We start from the raw sequence: 19162 nt of genomic DNA, 5'->3' as shown, positions 1-19162 counted from the left end.
GCCTTGGAGGAGATTATGTTGAGAAATAAAAAAAAAAATTCTTAAAAACGTTGTTTTTCTTGGTCAGGCCGGAAACTTATCAATCCACCCTCGTATTAATGTTTTATAATAATATTTTACAATAATTTTTGTTTAAACAATAAACAATATTATTAATTAATAGATTTTTTATGTGCTTTTTCTTCTAGATTAAGTTTTGCCTATTTTTGCTATGCTTTAAAAATACCTTATTTTCAGACAGCTATAAAAAATATTTCTAATTTAATGTGTAGTTGATAATTTTTCTTGAAAATATGTTCTTGTATCTTTAATTTAAAAAAACAATAGTATAATTTCGATAATTGCAAAAAATTGACCATTTTTTGAAATAAAAATGACATTTCAAAAAGTTCTGTTAATTTTCTTCTTTTTTTACTATTTAGAAATTGTTTATTTAAATTATTGTTATCATTATTGCATTTCATAGTAATTTTCACCCCAAAAAATATATATTGTAAGTTGCATTTAATTTATGTATGCACGAGTTATTGAAATTTAAAAATGCGAAATCCCAAATCGCACAAGTGTGGTAAATATGTATGGGCAGATAAAGTGTGGTATCCACGGATTCAGCATGAATGTAAATATATTAGTGTGGCAGATCATCTGCAAATAGATTGATTGAATGGTATTATAATTGAAAAAGATAACAAATCAAGTCATTATTTTAAAAGCCGTTAAATTCGAACTTAGGCAGCTTTTTCCGGATTTTTCTTCTAAAGGTTTGTAAATTTCCCGGTCAACAAATAAATTCTGCTAAAGAGACTGTTTTAAGGCACCTGATTTTTCTTATTTTAAAAGCCGTTGAATTTCCACTAACTTTCCGTCTACAATTCACAGCCTGTAATGGAATCTGAAAGTTTTTATAAAATTTTCCCATCTCTAACGCTACCCCAGGTCGACTCCGGTAGGTCCCGCCGTCGTCCTAACATATTTAGTTTGCACCATGTGCAAAAAATATTTCTTCCTCGAGAAAGTTGAATTCTAAATGAACCTACAGGAAACCAAACAATTTATTGCATTACTCTTCATTATACAATAACCTCCAAGTGCACCAGTTGTAAAGAATACACATCCCTCGAGGTAGTTGAGTTCTTAATGCACTTTGGAGGAAACCGGATAATTTTTGTCAAGACTCGTTATTAGACAATAACTTCCAAGTGCACCAGGTGTAAAAAGTACGTCTCCCCCGAGAAAGTTCAGTTCTAAATGAACCCTGGAGACAACCAGATAAATTATTTCATGGTCCGTCACTATAAAATAACCTTCAAGTGCACCATGTATAAAAAATACATCTCCCTTGGTGAAGTTGAGTTCTAAATGAACCTTAGAGGCAAACAACCAATTTTTGTAATGACTCGTCATTAGACAATCACCTCCAAGAGCACCAGCTGTAAAAAATACATCTCCCTTGAAGAAGTTGATTTCTAAATGAACCTTGGAGGCAACCAACCAAATTTTTTCATGACGCGTCACTTTACAATAACCTCCAAGTGCACTAGGTAACGGGTCATGAGAAAACTTAGTTGGTTGCCTCCAAGGTTTATTTACAACTCAACTTTATCGAGAGAGATGTATTTTTTACACCTGGTGCACTTGGAGGTTATTGTACATTGACGACTCATTAAAAAAATTGGTTAGTTACCTCCAAGGTGCATTTAGAACTTAGCTTCCTCGAGGGAGATGTATTTTTTACACCTGGTGCACTTGGAGGTGATTCTCTAATGACGGGTCATTTAAAAAACTTGGTTGGTTGCCTTTAAGGTTCATTTAGAACTCAACTTCCTCGAGGAAGAAATATTTTTTACACCTGATGCAAACTAAATTTGTTGGGACAACGGTCGTGACCTCTTGTTTCCATTTCGACATTTTCGTAATGCGTGCTTACACCTAGTTACGCAACACACAACCTGAGCACTGAGTGACTGAAGCGAATGTCCTGCAACATTTTTGCCACTGACCAAACAGCGTCATTCTCTCGCCCCCCTGAATTACCTTGTCCTCTATAACGGGAACTTTTCTTTCGGGACTGCAGTGTATTAATAACAAATTATAATTTTAAGTTAATTAAATATAATTAATATTACCCAAGTGGAACGCCCAATAGGGCATAGTTGGAACCGTCCGTTACAAACCAGACTTGAACCCAATCCGGGAGTAATTTAGACGCCAAATTGGTGCCTCATTGTCAGTAGGGTGTCCTGACTAGGGCCTAAGTATGGCCCCAATCGACATTTCCACGCGGGTAGTCGTTTCTTACTTTAAGTTTAAAATTCAATTTCTACAGGTTTTTCACAGCGAGGAGGACAAAGTGTGGGTAGAAGGACCTGTGACTCTTTGTGTAACTGGAGGAGGACATCCTGCTGTAGATCAAATTCGACAACTTCATCATAGAGATCTCAAAATAATCGTCCCTTACTTACTATTTATGCCAATCTGGCTTAGCAGCATACCATCATCTTCATTAGCGACAGTATCTATTATGCGTCTTTTTCCAATGGCAAATATTTTATTCACAGTTGCTTCTTTGAATGAAACAATTAAATATACGTTTCATTTTTCGAGAATTTTATCTTTCATCGAACATTGTATTTTATCTTATATAACTCTTACATTTGTACTCAAATGTCTCTTACAATAAATTAATGCCACAAAAAGAAGACCAAACATTGCGTGCGCGAATGAAAAATACACTGAGATTTTCGAACACAGTTGACGCCAAGGACCTACCTCTTTACAAGTTAGCGTATGTCCTCACCTTAAACTGTATTTGGTGAAGGTTCTTGCTGTTTTTTGTTATTATCTTTTTTTACATTCTCATCCTAACGAGAAGGTATTGGTTTTATGTGAGATTTAACTTTGTCGGTTTTCATCAAATCTCCACGTTTTGAGACCCCCTGAGCCAGAGAAACGACTTTTACTAAGGTGTTTGTCTGGCTGTCCCTCTGTCTGTAGTCTGTATTTCGTAGGCGCGATAACTTTTGAAAAATTGGTCAGATTGGTTTCTCCTTTGGCACAATTTTTTAAGGCCTGGAAATAAAGAACAAGTTCATAAACCAGCTATTTTGGATGAAAATTCAAAAAGTGACCGCATTTTAAACATTTATTATAACAACTTTTTTAATTTGGTCGACAAGTAGAAAATTCCAAATTTCATCTTACCAAAAATAATGAGCAATCCAAAAAGTCCATGTTTTGGTCAAAAAAGAACTAAAAACTTTTAATAATTATTTTTTATAGGATGCACAATTTTTTTCTATGCGTAAAAACAATTTTAAAAAAAGTTAATTTCTTGACAAACTACACAAGCTATGCAAAAAATAAAATCATAGGAGGACTAGAGTTTCTTTCAATCGTAAAGAATAAGATAAAAAATCTGCCTGCTTCGCGGCAACAAGTCTAGTCGCGAGCTGCGCGCGCGACTCGCAAGTTTGAGCGCGCCTACGGCGCGCGACGTTTGAATTTCGCGCTCGGATATTTATTCCTTGCATTTCGAATGCTTGAATAAAACTTTATCAAAAAGATCTCTTTAAGATGGCAGTATTTTTATGCGTCTTCTTATTCTGAATTGTCTACTTAATTAAGTATAGTTAATAAAGATTAAGTTTCTCAAAGCTCTATGAGCTTTGAGGTACAGATTTTCATCGTGACACTCGCGCTGCGCGCTCGATTTTCGAGTTTTTTCGAGAATTTCGAGGCTTTGTTGAGTCTTTATTTTTCTCGTAACTTCCGTCGTTTTTCCACACATTTTTATTTTTTTTTTTATTTTTAATTTTATTTGTTACGAATAAAACAAAAAGTACGCGTCCTATCAAGAAATGATTCTTAACGAAATTGTAGATATTTTTTGCGATAACAATTTTTGTTAATTCATCTTTTTTCTTATCCTACATAGTTTGACCACAAAATGGAATTTTTTATTATTTTTTATGCAATTAAAAATATGAATTTTAGATTTTTCAAGAAAATCCGAAAATTTGTTATGATAATCTCGCAGGGCTTTCAAAAAGCAATGTTTTTCTTTTCTTAACTTTTTTTCATATTGTGCGTTTTTGGCTTAAAATTTTGATTTTCGGTTGATTTAAAAAATTTTAAATTGCTTTAAATTGCTTTTTGACTTTTTATCAAAAATGGCTGGTCAACGAACTCGTCCTTTCTTTTAGAACCTAAAAAAAGTGTGCCAAAGATGGCTTTGATCCGTTTATTTTTTCGAGAGTTATCGTGTTTACGGATGGACGGTCGGATAGACGGACAGGCAGACAGACAGACTCCATCGTAAAAACTTGATTTTCGGATTTAAGGGGTCCCGAAACGCGGGGATCCGTTGAAAAACGGTGGCGTAAAATTTCGGACAACTCTAATACTTTTTCAATCATAAATGATGAAAATGTAAAAATAAAAAATAGAAGTTTTGGAAATAATACAGAAAAGGGAACTTTATTTAAAAGTCACTTATTGTTTTGCTTGAAAACTCAACTGCTTTTCTGCCAAATTCGTCTTTTTGGGATAATGGGATCATGGTTTAAAATTCGTTTTTTTTTTAAATTAATGTTTTTGGTTTAAAATTTACATTTTCTTTTGAAAATTGAACTTTTGGTTCAAAATTTGGAAACTTTCTTTGAAATTCATTTTTTCTCTTTTTTTAAATTCAATTGATTTTTTGTCAAATTTGTGTTTTTGGGATAAAAATTCAACTATTTTGTTATAAAATCCGTTTTGGCTTAAAAATTCTACAATTTTTGTTTTGTTGAAAATTCTTATTTTTCTGTTTGTTTAATAATTCAACTATTTTAGTATAAAATGTAACTATTTAGTCCACAATTTATTTTTTATTTTTTGAATAAAAATTCATTTTTGACTAAAAACACAATTCCTTCGTTGAAAACTAATCTTTTTTGGTTGAGGATTCAAGTATTTTCTTCAAAATTCATATTTTTCGTCGAATGCAACTATTTTTGCTTGAAAGTTCATTCTTTTTGGTCATTTTTATATTTTGTTGAAAAGTTAAGTGTTTTTTTTTTCAAACTTGTCTTTTTCACAAAAACAATTTGAAACTGTTTGGAGTATACTCGAAGCTGCAGGAATATTTTTTAAATTTTTGCATTAATTTGATAAAATTTTCTAAAAATCGCTTTTCAATTTTAGAGATAAATTCCCACAAAGAGAATAGTGAAACACAGAAATGTAATTACCAACTTAATGAGTTTAAGTTCGGCCTTCGTATTGATTGATGCGAAAAATGATTAAAGTTAGAAAATAAACTGGGTCACCGATATTGTCCTGAGAGATTATACTTTTGCCTTTAAATTAATTTACATTTTTTTTTTAACAAACGAAAATTTTCTAAATTCTTTTTCCTATTAAAAATGAAAAAAATTATTTTATCGTCAAATTTTATAAAATATTTGTATGCATTTCTATTTCCGAAAAAAAACCAACCAGATTTCTAAGCACTTTTACTCTTAAGTTGACAAATTCATTTCATCTTTAACTTTAATAAAATCTTTTTTTTATATTTCAGACATGATGAAAAATATTTCTTTTTTCCATTTAAATGAAAAAATCCATTTTATCTTTAACTTTCATCAAATCTTTTCATGCAATTCGGTTTCCTAAAATAATAAAAAATTTTATTTTCTGAAGAAAATCACTTTTCTTAATGTAAATAACTAAATCTACGCAACTTTATTTTTTTTATTTTAAATTTTGATTAAAAAAAAAATATTTCGCCAAATTTTTACAAATATTTTGCTTTATTTCTAATCTATTAAAAACTTTTATAAAGTATTAAAATGTAGGCATAGTGGTTTTTCTATCAGTCTCCTTTTACATTACTTTTTGAACTTTTCCATCATGGAAATCATTTTTTTGTATACAAGTTTCGGGGCGTCGATAGCCCACATAAAATCGAGATGATTGAATTTTGGATAATCGATTCTGAATTTGCCTAAAGCCTTAGGCAGTTGCTGGTACAATCTATCCACGTCCTGAAAATGAAATAATAAAAAGTTGAAAACTCCTAGTAGTCTCTTGTTAATTTAAAATATTTTTTGAACAAAATAATAATTCCAGAATTTATTCAAAAAGTTGTATTGTTTATATAATTAATTAGTTACCGCTGTACTGGCCAACCAATCATTGTCACCATAAAAAAGTGCGATGGGAATTTCGATCTTCGATAAATCGTAATCTGGAGGCACAGTGCTATTATAAATTCTTATATTTCTTAACATTCCATAATCATAAGGTCGGAATCTATCAGAAATCACCTCTTGGGCAAAATGAGTTAGCGATTTAGTCGAGGTTCCAGCAGGTGTGTGGGCTAAAATCACTGGCAAGAGAGTCTGGAAAATCAAATAAGTGGTAGAACTATGCCAGTAGGACCCCACTTATCGACCAAGCAAGGTTTTGTCCCATCCTGACTTACCGACAGTCGGTATAACCATCAGCCGGTAATTCACGGAACAAAACCTTGCACGGTCGGTAAGTGGCATTCTGCTGCCATAGTTCTATTACCAAAATAATTAATCATTTATAAATAGTGTTCTAAAGAGTTTAAATGCTCAAAGAAATTCTCACGCATGAAAATATGCTCGACCTTTATGTGCTTTTAGAATTTAATGAGAATTTCTAAGCATTTTGAATTACGATTGAAAAAAATCGTATTTTCTCTCTTTATTATTAATAATAAAATTATTTAAATTTCCCCGGGAAAATGTATAGTTTCAAATTGGAAAGGGCGCTAAATTTAAATGATAAAAAAGTCAAAGTAATACAAACATTTCATTCGCATTAAACAGGTCTTTTTCAGGGTTGCTGCAATATTTCAATTTTTAAATTCTTCCAGGTATAAAACCAACCATACACCTAGAAGACTAATAAAATCAATGCAAATAAATTTTGCTTCTAAATATGTTTTAAACACTTTTTAGTTATGTTTTAAAGTAAAAAATAAATAAATAAATTTTGAAACAAAAATGAATTGATTGATTTTCTAGAAATAAAAAACGCATTTTCAACAAAGTACATGAATTTTCATCCAAACATGATCAATTTTCAACCAAAATTACAATAGTTTAAATGCTAGAAAAATAATGTTTAACCAAAAAATAAACAATCCTCCACAAAATATTTTGTTTTCAGCTAAAAAACTGTTGTTGGCCCGAAAATAGGAGAATTATATTTTGAGTTAAAACAATCAATTTTTAAACAACAAAATAATTCAATTTTAAGTCCCAAAGATGTATTTTCGATCAAAAAAGATACAGTTTCGATAAAATATTTAAATTTTTAATAAAAAAGATAAATTTACAAAAAAAAGTAGGATAATTCAATTTGCAGTTAGAGAAGTAAATTTAAAAAAAAGAAAGAACGAGTTTTAAGCAAAATTAATTAATTTTCAACTATAATTATAAATTTTCAAACAAAAATAAAATAGCTTCATCTTAAGATAAAAAAAATTGATTTTTGACTAAAAAACGAACTTTTAACCAAAAATTTGGATTTGTGACCAAATAGTTGAATTTGCAACCCATAAGATGAATTTTCTATCAGCGAAAAACAACTTTTTAATTAAATCGTTTTTTCTGTCAAAAATGAATTCTGAATAAGAAATATAGTAGTTAAATTTTCTACAAAACAGATAATTTCTTAACGAAAAAGATTACATTTTTGTGAAGAAAGGTAAATTTTTAACAAGAAATGGAATAGTTAAATTGGATTTTCAACAAAAATGATGAATCTTCAAATACAAAAAAATTCATTTTCAACGAATTACATAAATTTTCTACAAAAAATAAAATAGTTAAATTTTTAGTTAGAAGAATTATCTTTTAAACAAAAAATTAAATTGTCAACAAAATAATTCAATTATAAATCCAAAGAATGAATGTTCTGCCAAAAAAGATACAGTTTCAATAGAAGTTATAAATTTTCAATTGAAAAAATAAATTTACAAAAAAATAGGTTAATTCAATTTGCAGTTAGAGAAGTGAATTTAAAAAACAATGCAAAAAAGTGTTTTGGGCAAAATTCATTCATTTTCATCTTTAAATATAAATTTTCAACTGATCAATATAAATTTTCAACTGAAAAATATTTATTTTTTAACAATAATGAAATAGTTCCATCTTCAGCTGAAAGAATTATTTTGTAACTAAAAAACCGAATTTTTAATCGAAGAAATTAATTTTTAATCACAATATTGAATTTTCAACCAAAAATTCGAATTGTTGAACAAACAGTGAAATTTTCAACCCAAAAAATGAATTTTCTATCAACAAAAAACAATTTTTTAATTAAATAGTTTTTTTCTAGTCAAAACAATGAATTCTTTAAAAAATCGAATAGTTAAATTTTCTACAAAAAATAAAATACTTAAATTTTCAGTTACTAAAATATATTCTCAACACAAAAAGAAACGGATTTTTAACAAAATTGTTCAGTTTTTACCAAAGAAATGAATTTTTATCCAAAAAGATTAAGTTTCAACTAATGAGAGTACTCTTCTACCAAAAAAGACGGATTTTAAACAATTAGTTGAATTTTCGTCTAAAACATAGCAGAACAAATAATGTAGTTAAATTCCGAGTAAAAAAAATATTTCCAATAAAATTAAAGTCAATTTCCAACGAAATAATATAATTTTCGAACAATAATATGAATTTTTAACCAACTTTTGAATTTTTAAAGGAATTTCCAGCCAAAAAGATTAATTAGTCACCAAGAAGATTAAAATAATATTGTCCCATCAAATTCAAGTTTTTAATAAAAAAACAGGAATTTTAAAGTAAATATTTGCATTTTCACCTTAATTAGTTAAATTCTTAATTAAACATGTACGAGCTGAATTTTCAGTTAAAGCAATGAATTTTCAACAAAACATAATTTTCAACTAAATAATTAAATTTTGAAAAAAAAAATGTTTTTTAAGTTTATCGAAAATTTCAGAACACTGTTTGTTAGGTTTTTCCTGGAATATTTGCTGACTTTCTGGAATTATCTGACCTGTAGTTATGATATATATTTGTTTCAACAAAAAATTTAAAGTATTAAATTAAAATTAGATGCTGAGAATATTCTCGAGAGGATTTGCTCAACATAAATTGTAGGGAATTTCAGAACGCTATTTATAAAAAATGCCGAGAGAAATTTTTCAAACACTATTAATTACTTTTACAACAAATTTAAAAGAAAATACATTTTTATTTTTAATAAAACACTTACCATATTAAATTCACCCGCATCAAATCCAAATATAACAAACATTGCATTAGTACATATTTCTTCTTCGAGAGTGTCAAGGTCGCATCCGAATTTCGCGAGCAATCTTAAAACTCTATTTTGAGGAAGAAATTCGTTCTTTCCAAGAAATTGCGCTATCAGCTAAAAATTAATTTATATTATTTATCAAGGCCATCTAATACTTACTCGATTCCTACCTTACCGACAATTACCCAAGTTTTCAACTCAAAATCTCAATTTTTGAGATCTTCTAGGTAGAGTTGAGACACAAACTCACACAGGCTCACACAGAAGAATATATTGTTTTTTACAAAAAAAAAACGAGTTTTCAACAAAATACATGAATTTTTAACTGCAAAAATTAATTTTATACTTATATGATGAATCTTCAACCAAATAGATTAATTTCTACGAAGGAAGTCGAATTTTCAACAAAAAAAAAGGTAAATTTCATATTTTAAACCAAAGTTGAAATTGTACATTTCTTTAGTAAAAAAAATTAATTTTTAATCAAAAATGACGATTTTTCAATGAAATAGTTCAATTTTAAACTAAAAGATATAAATTTAAAAAAAATTTCTACTGAATCTTCCAGAAAAAATATGAATTTTTAACCCAATAGATGATTTATCAACCAAAAAGATAAAATTTTTGATCAACAAGATGAATTTGACCGAAAATTATTAATTATGTCTAACAAAAATGAATTTTTAAACAAATTGGTTGAGCTTCTAACCAAAAAGATAAACTTTTTACCAAAAAACCCAAATCTTCAACAAAATGAATAAATTTGCAACCAAAAGGATCAATTTTCTACTCAAAAAGACACATTTTTAATGAAAATTATAAATCAACAAAATATATCAATTTTCAGCCAAAAAGATTAATTATTTTCAACAAAAATTATGAATTTTTCCCCCCGAAAAATGAATTTGTAACCAAATAGTTGAATTTCTAAATATAAAGAAGAATTTCCAATTAAGAAGATTAATTTTCTACCAAAAAGACCTATTTTCAACCAAAACGTTGATTTTTCAACCGCGTGGATTAATTTTCTAGAAAAAATTAACTTTTGGCCAAATAAATTAATTTTCAATCCAATCTTTTTTTTCTATTAAATTTTTATCTAAAAAAGAGCATTTTTAAATCAAAAAGTGAATAGACTAAGGATATTAATATTATACCAAAAAAGACGAATTTCCAACCTAAAGAATGAATTTTCAATTGAATATTATTTTTCTACAAAAAAATTAAGCTTTGTCAAAATACATTAATTTTTAATCAAGTAGTTTAAATTTTCAACTAAAAAATATAATTTTTAATCCAAAAATGGAATGGTCTAGAAACATTCAATTGTTACCAAAGAAAGACGCACTTTTAACCAAAAAGATAAATTTTCAACCCCAAACATTAATTTTCTACATATACATGGATTTGGATTTAAACAGTTGAATTTTTAGCTATCGAAATTATTCTCAACCAATAAACGAACAATTTTCAAGAAAACAGTTCTGTTTTTAAATAAACAAAAAATTAATTTTCATCCAAAAAATGAATTTTCAACGTAGTAGTTGAATTTTCAACCAAAGACATACATTTTTAAACAAGAATATTAATGTTTCATCAAAAAAGATGGATTTTCAACTAAATATATATTTGAACTTTTAACAAAATAGTTGAATTTTTTTAATGCATATATTAAATCAAACATAGAATAGTTAAATGTTCAGTTAAAAAAATATTTTCGAACAAACAAAACAAATTTTCGACAAAATAAACTAATTTTTAACCAAAAACATAAATTTTTAATAAGAACTATAAATATTTCACTCAAGAAAATGAATTTTCAAGTACGAACATTAATCTTTTACCAAGAAAATTAACTTTGGACAAAACACATAAATGTTCAACTAAACAATTGAATTTTCAACTACAAAAGGTCACTTTTCAATCAAATGTCGAATAACTAAATTTGGGTTAAAAAAAAAGTTCAATGAAACAAAGAACAAGTTTTGAACAAAATATTGTAACCAAGAAGATTATTCTCTACCAAAAACACTAATTTTAACAAAATAAAAGAATATTCTGGTTTGAAAATCGCGCGCTTTTCATTGTTTCCGGTTCCGGTTTAATTGTAGCCAATCAAAACAGTGGGGAATTGTGGCAGAACTCTACCTAGAGGATCTCTACTCAATTTATGTTGGACGTGACTTATTTTGAAAAATGTTGAGAACGGAGGATTGGCATTGTTACTTATCATCGGCCGGTAAAACAGATTTGGCTTTATTAAAAAGTAGAACACCTGTTTTATCGACAGGGCAAAGTAAAGTTTTTAGTACGGAAAGGAATCTAATCTGTTTTACGGGTTGTCGATAAGAGTTATATTTATCAAATTCCAAAAATGATAAAATGAATTTCAAAGGAGGTTACCTCAATTTCATTTGCAAGAGGTGCCAGGATCCTAATTGGACTTTTTATGTGTCTCATAAAAGCAACTGGAGCGAGGCTGAACATTACTCGTACATTTGAATTCATGTCAGGTCTTTGTGTAGCCATTACGTAAAATGCAGTTGTACCCATTGAATGACCAATATATATCAAACTCTGATTTTTCTTTTTTGTTACGTAAGATATCATCGCTGGCAAATCGTAAAGGCCCACCTCGTGAAAACTAAGATGAATAATCGGGACATTTGATTTTCCACAATTTAGATAATTATGGCCATGACATACTTCCCTGATTCCTACCTTGCCCACATTTTTTTCGAAATTTTCAAAAATAATTTTTTTTTAATTTTTTGAATTTTGGATCCTAGAAATGTTTCTTAGTGTTTTTAAAATTTTAATTTTCCTGGTTTTAAACTAGATATGTATATAAATTTGTTTAGGTGTAAATTGTTGCGAAAAAAATGTCGGTAATGTAGAAAATCTGTAAGTGTTACATGGCATATAACTGAAGACATGCCAAATCTTGTGAAAACTCGTGTTGAAAAATTAAATTTACATTTGACTAATTAATTTCGATGAAACTTTTTTCCGAAACACATTTATTCTTACCTAAAGTCCCAAAATCTTGAATCTGTTACGGGAATAGTTTTGTGGGATCTGGAATAAGTATTTCCACGCATATTTCCCATCCAGACATCATATCCTAAATCCGCAAGGATAAAACCTAGCAATTTAAAAAATGATTAAAATTATATTTTAATTTATTTAAAAATTTCGTTTGTTTTATAATTTTAGAGTAGTATGAAGACGCACTCAAATAAAAAAAATAACAAAAGAAAGTATCAAGTACTTGCAATTTTTAATTTAAGACCATGTAATACTTTTCGGATTCCTACCTTACCGACATTATTACGCAACAACTTTCTTAAGCGACTTTCATTTAATTTCCCAGACTTTCAACTCGATATCTCAATTCGTGTGGACGTGAGTTGTTGTGAAAGAATTTCGCCAAGGTAAGATACGGATAAGTATTACATAACCATCCACATTTCGTTTTTAGGGATTTGCAGCCCAAACTGAAACCCCTGCACAGGACCTCACTTATTCGTTAGGACCTAACCTTACCCATAAGGTCCCTTACCCAGCAAACACGTTCTGTAACTGTTCCAGATCAAAAAAGGAACTGTGTTCTATAACAGTTGTTACAAGTTGTTGACAGAACTGTTCTAGAACAAAAAGGTAACAGCGTTCTAGAAAACTGTGACAAAATTGTGAACGAACTCTTCTAAAACAAAAAGGTAACAGTGTTCTAGAACACTGTGACAGGGCTGTTCTCGAACTATGTGACAGCACTGTTCTGTAACAGTTGCTATGGAATTGTTCTAGAACAAACTGATCACAGACGCTCTATAATATTTGGTTCAAGTTTATTTTATAACTGTGCCGTAACGGTTTTATATCGAAGTTCTAGAACCCTGTTACAAGTGTGTTCTAGAATAAATTAGGAAATAAATAAATTAGTTCGTTAAGACTATGGTCGAGCTAACCCTTGCGAATATCCCTAATGTGGATATCTCAGACGTATAATTTTTTTTAGTCGGGACTGTGTACGCGTTATCCCGGATCAACATATATCCACGGGGATATAGAAATTTCCGACTCGCAGGATATTCCGACGGGTTATCCCTGGAATAATCTGGGACATAAATGGTGTCGAATCGAATTAGTAGAGAGTTAGGCGGCGATAGTAAGAAGGGAATCGAAGGAAGTAGTGTGTATAGTAGAGAGACAGTCAGTGATAATAAAGAGGCGATTAAAAGAGATAGGAGTAAATCTCGATTGACAAAGAGATAGGAAAGATAGACGAGGATAGTAGAGAGTTAGGCAGTGATACTAAGGAGGGAATTGAAGGAAGTAGTGTTTATAGTAGAGAGATAGGCAGTGATAGTAAAAAAGGGATTGAAAGAGACAGGAAAAAATATGGATTGACGAAGAGATAAAAACGATAGCGGTAGATAGTAGAAAGATAGGCAGTGGTATTAATGAGGGGATTGAAAGAGATATGAGTTAATATGGATTCACAAAGAGATAGAAAAAGATAGGCAAGGATAGTAGAGAGTTAGGCAGTAAAAGTAAAAAAGGAATTAAAGTAAGTATGGTGTATAGTAGAGAGATAGGTAGTGATAGTAAAGAGGGGATTGGAGGAAGCATTATATGTACTAGAGAGTTAGGCAGGGATAGTAAAAAGGAGATTGAAACAGACACGAGAGAATTTAGATTGACAATGAGGTAGAAGTGAATATGAATGGAAAGAGATAGAAAAAAATAGACGAGGATAGTAGAAAGCCAGGCAGTGAGAGTAAAGACGGGATTGAAAGAGACAGAACGAAATTTAGATTGATAAAGAGATAGAAAAAGATAGACGAGGATTTTAAAGAGTTAGGCAGTGATATTAATGAGGGGATTGAAAGAGATATGAGTTAATATGGATTCACAAAGAGATAGAAAAAGATAGGCAAGGATAGTAGAGAGTTAGGCAGTAAAAGTAAAAAAGGAATTAAAGTAAGTATGGTGTATAGCAGAGAGATAGGTAGTGATAGTAAAGAGGGGATTGGAGGAAGCATTATATGTACTAGAGAGTTAGGCAGTGATAGGAAAAAGGAGATTGAAACAGACAGGAGAGAATTTAGATTGACAATGAGGTAGAAGTGAATATGAATGGAAAGAGATAGAAAAAAATAGACGAGGATAGTAGAAAGCCAGGCAATGAGAGTAAAGACGGGATTGAAAGAGACAGAACGAAATTTAGATTGATAAAGAGATAGAAAAAGATAGACGAGGATTTTAAAGAGTTAGGCAGTGATAGTACAGAGGGGATTGAAAAAGACAGGTGTGAATATGGATTGGAATCGAGATAGACAAAGATAGAGGGTGGATAGTGGAGACTTGGGCTGGGATAGAAAAGACGAGAATGTCAGAAAGGGGGGGGGGAGCGGGCGAAAGAGAGAGAGAGAGACAGGAGATGATAAGAGATAGACAAGAGATAGAAAGGGCTGGGAAACTCTATTTTTTAGGCAAATGTCGCCTTTTACTTTCACTAATTTTTGTTTCCTAATATTAAAATAGCATACACTATTTTTCATTAAAAAATAATTAACAAAGAAAACGATAAAATGTCAAGTATTTGCAATTAAAAATGTAAAGAGGAAACTAAAGTTTTTGTTTCTTTTACCGAGGGCTTTGCCCCTTCCAGTGATAACCCAATCAGCAGAACTGCCCAGCAAACCGTGTTGTACAAACACAGGGGTTGATCCTTCAGGTCCAGGAATACGATGCATTGTTAATAAAAAACCATCTTCCGTCTCTGCAACATGTGCCTCGGCCGGATATCCAGCTTGTCTTATCAGTCCAGGCTAGTAGATAAAATTATTTTCGTATTGTGTCAGAATTCTTTAAATTTATTTACTTTTAAAATAAATAATTACAGGAAATTATATTTGTTTCTTAATTAATTTTTATTATTATTGTATTGTATCTTCATTTAAACAAAAATAGACGAATTAAATATACAGTTATAAAAATTAATTACAAAAATGATTAATTTTTTTAAATACGAACTTACAGTAGCTTAAATTTTCAACATAATTGTTAAATTTTCAACTAAAAACGTTCAAATTTTAATCAAAAATAGAATCTCAAAAGTGTTATTTAAAGAATTAACTTAAAATAAACAATATATATTTAACAAAATAGTTGCATTTTCAACCAGTGATGGATCTTCAAATAATAAAATAAATTTTTAACAAAGAAGGTCAAATTTCAGTAAAATAATTGAATTTTTAATCAATAAAATCAGTTTTCTACCAAGAAAGACCAAATTTTAATGAAATATATAAAATTTCAACCAAATTATTGAATTTTGAACTAAAAAGAATTAATTTTTCAAACAGAAATAGAATAATTAAATTTTTAGTTGAAAACTTAAGTTAAAAAAAAGAATTTGAAAAAAATAGTTGCATTTTCAACCAGGAAGATGGATCTTCAAATAATAAAATTAATTTTTAACAGAGAAGTTAAATTTTCAACCGAGTAGTAATTGAATAGTTTTTTAAATAATACGCAAACTAAAAATTTCATTTTCATCAATTTAAAAATAGAAATTCACAGAAAATACAAAATTACAAAACAAAAGAAAAAATTGTTAAAATACAATGAAAATTCAGTCAAATCTAATTTTGTATTTGAAATGGCAACTTTTTGAGCTGGAAAAGGGGAGTTTTGTAAATATTTAATATCTTTTCTAGCTTTGCGGTTTTTTTTTAAATTTTCCGAATAATTTTGTTTGAAAATTTATGATAAAAAAGTCTTTTCTATTCATGCATCAACTTTAAATTCTACCGACAATAAAGTGTATTAATATTTAGGTCAATTAATTGGCCTCGAATCAAGAAATCTTTTTTATTTTTGTGTCAACTTTAAATGATAAGAATGAGCAAATTTTTACTATAAAATAGATTTTTAATATAATACAAATGAGCAAACTTCATTACCCATTAATAAATTGTAATAATATTATAGGTCAATCGATTCTTCTCCAACCAAGGATTTCTTTTATTCTTGCATTAACTTTGAATTATGTTAATAGAAAAATTTTATTATAAAAAATCGATTTTTAAATATTATAAGGTGCTAAAAAAATGAAATAAATACATTATATTAGATATTTTTAAATTGTCTAATCTTTAATTAGATCAATTTTAAAAAATTCCAAATTTTTACCATTACAAAGTTTCCTTTATGAGAAAGAAAAATTCAAAACTTATTATCTAAAAACTAAAATAAGTAGATTACTTTTTAAACAAAAATAAAAATGTAAATTTTTATAATTAAAATACTATTTTAATTATTCTTAAGCGTAGTTTGAAAATATAAAAACATACCGTATCCAAATTAACAGCAGGATCAACATCCAATAATTGTCCAGCGCAGAATCCGGCGAGCAATAAAATAGTAAATAAAGAACCATTCATTTTACTGCTTCTGAAAAATTTTAACAAATAAAAAATCTAGATTTAATACTCAATATTTTTAATTATTTCAATTTACTACTAAAAATTCCAGAAAAAATAGGAAATTACACTCAAATAAAAAACACACCGTTAAAAAATGGTTTAAAATCAATATTTTCTTTTCAAAGACTTTTCTTTAACATTTAATTAACAATATGTGAACAATCTAAAATATCAACATTATCTGTTTTCTATTCACATTTACATTCATATATAACTTCTAGCTGACGACATGAGTCGCCAACTCCAACTGGTGGAGAAAAATAAATTGCACAACATTATGAAGTTGTCTTCGCGGAAATGATTCAGTAAAATATTATCTTTTTTAGATTATAAAAATCATTACGGTATTTCCGAAACCTGACCTCTGCCACGTCTGCGCAATTTGTTTATATATTTTCGCTTTATTGTATCAATGTATCATTATATTTTTAACGTAAACAGATTTAAGGGGAAAGGAAAAAAGTTGTAAACAATTATCTACGTTCTGAGAGAGCGAGGTACAGTTTTATGGGGGAGGGATATAAAAATGGTCAAATAAATTTTTAAAATTGTATAAGGAAACGTGGAAATTTGGGGGAAGGGGGGCGGTCCAGAAAGTGATGAAAAATCTGTCTACGTTTTTCTGAAATTTTTTAATTTGCTTCAGCTTTTTAATTATGAACAAATAATAAATACAGAATTTAGAGAATTATTTTTTAAACAATCTTTTTCTTGTTTGTGAATACATTTCTCTGAAGTAAAACAGATATTTGAAATATTCTTCAAAATTTTCTATGTTAATCATATTAAAAATAAATTCTTTTGAAGTATTTAGTGAGAGCCTTTTTGTTTAAATTAATATTAATATTTATTATCTGTTCCTAAATAAAAAATCAAAGCTGAAAATGTTAGAAAAACACGCAACTTCCTTTACTCTAAGAGAAGATAATTTTTAGTAATAAATTACTTTAACAATTTTGTTTGTTAATTTGCATTAATTTTCACCTAAGTAAGTAAGCAGTGGACAAAAAGCAACACATTTCAGAAAAAGCTGCATATTTCTAGCGTTACTATAGGAGGATCTAGTTATAAATAAAAATAATTTGTTTAAACAATTACGTTTGTTCACAAGAGTTAATTGTTGCCCCACTCCATTTAAAAAGTAGATAAAAAGTTGAAACTTACAGAACAAGCAACAAGGTTTTAGCAGTTATTTAAGAGAAGATAGTTATAAACAGTAATAAACTTTTTAAACAATTGCGTTCGTTAACCTTGATGAATTATTACTTCACTAAGTGAAAAGTAGACAAAAAGTTAAGCATTTCAGACAAAAACGTAAATATCTGGTAGAAATATAGATTAAGATAGTTATAAACAATAATAATTTGTTTATAAAATTACTTTTGATAAATTTAATTTAATATTAGGTCACCCCATTTGAAAATAGACGAAATGAATCAATATTACAGAAAAAACCGGAAATTTTAACCTTTTAGCAAAGGAAATATTATTAGAAATAGTAATAAATTGTTTAAACTATTATTTTTTTTAAATTTCAATCAATTATTACTTCACTGATTGAGAATTGAAAAAATATTTTAAAATTTTAGGAAAAGCTGCAACTATCTAACATTAATATAGAAGAAGATGGCTATAAACAATAACAATTAGTTTAAGCAATTATTTTAGCTAATTTGAATTAATTATTAACTCACTCCAAGTAGAAAGTGGACAAATGATCACTCACTCTAATTGAAAATTGGACAAAAAGTGGAATTCATTTTTTTTTAAACTAACATTTTAAATAAAAATATTGCATTAAAAAAAATGTTAATCAAATAGTTTAATTTTTAACTAACAAAAATAGATTTTTTCAACAAAAAAATTAGACTAGTTTATTTTTCAATGCAAAAAATATAATTTCAACGACAAGAAACGAATTACAGATTCAAGTTTGAACCAAACATAGAATAGTTGCATTTTCAGATAAAAAAAAAATAATTTTTAAGAAAAAAATTTATATTGCAACGGAAAAGTTTAATTTTCTACCAAACATTTTTACATTTTTAACCAAAAACGTTATATTTTTAACTGAAAAATATAAATTTTTAACTAAAAATTGAATGCTTTAATTGTAAGTCTAAAAAATTTACTTGTACCCACATATGTATAAAATAAATTTTTATCAGAGTAGTTATAATAGAGATGAAAATTCAATTAAAAAAATGATTTTTTAACAAAGTACTTAAATTTTTATTTAAAAAATTATCTTTTCACAAAATACATGAATTATCTACCAAACAGTTGCATTTTTAACTCATACAATAAACACGATAAAATTTCTATAAAAAATGGAATAGGTCAATTTTCAGATAAAAACT

The 19162-nt window shown here is 28.3% G+C and overlaps 2 protein-coding genes across 4 annotated transcripts in view; one reads left to right on the top strand and one right to left on the bottom strand.

Moving 5' to 3' along the window:
• The first annotated feature begins 2257 nt into the window (after positions 1-2257).
• On the top strand, positions 2258-2680 carry LOC117173946. The gene has a single exon (XM_033362594.1). It carries the CDS (start codon positions 2258-2260, stop codon positions 2678-2680), a length of 423 nt encoding a protein of 140 aa, XP_033218485.1.
• Positions 2681-5749: 3069 nt separating this feature from the next.
• LOC117173426 (lipase 3-like) overlaps positions 5750-19162 on the bottom strand; it is a 21825-nt gene continuing 8412 nt past the window's right edge. Inside the window, exons 1-8 of one of the 3 annotated variants that reach the window (XM_033361983.1) lie at positions 16888-17029; positions 16671-16770; positions 14963-15143; positions 12340-12454; positions 11713-11953; positions 9265-9423; positions 6156-6383; positions 5752-6026 (exon numbers count right to left, since the gene is read on the bottom strand). In XM_033361983.1, the coding sequence (XP_033217874.1) occupies positions 5871-6026; positions 6156-6383; positions 9265-9423; positions 11713-11953; positions 12340-12454; positions 14963-15143; positions 16671-16760 (1170 nt within the window). In that variant the 5' untranslated portion in view covers positions 16761-16770; positions 16888-17029 and the 3' untranslated portion in view covers positions 5752-5870. Of the gene's footprint in view, positions 6027-6155; positions 6384-9264; positions 9424-11712; positions 11954-12339; positions 12455-14962; positions 15144-16670; positions 16771-16887; positions 17030-19162 lie in introns of those variants that run through there. The other 2 variants (XM_033361984.1, XM_033361985.1) reach the window with 2 other exon arrangements.

This window comes from Belonocnema kinseyi, chromosome 5 (assembly GCF_010883055.1).
Source record: "Belonocnema kinseyi isolate 2016_QV_RU_SX_M_011 chromosome 5, B_treatae_v1, whole genome shotgun sequence".
Lineage (NCBI taxonomy): Eukaryota > Metazoa > Arthropoda > Insecta > Hymenoptera > Cynipidae > Belonocnema > Belonocnema kinseyi.
Note: the sequence above shows the minus strand (reverse complement) of the source record. Positions and strands in the feature narration are given on the sequence as shown.

Coding starts and splice junctions, on each gene's coding strand:
- LOC117173946 (XM_033362594.1), top strand. CDS start 2,258: ATGGCCCCAATCGACATTTCCACGCGGGTAGTCGTTTCTTACTTTAAG.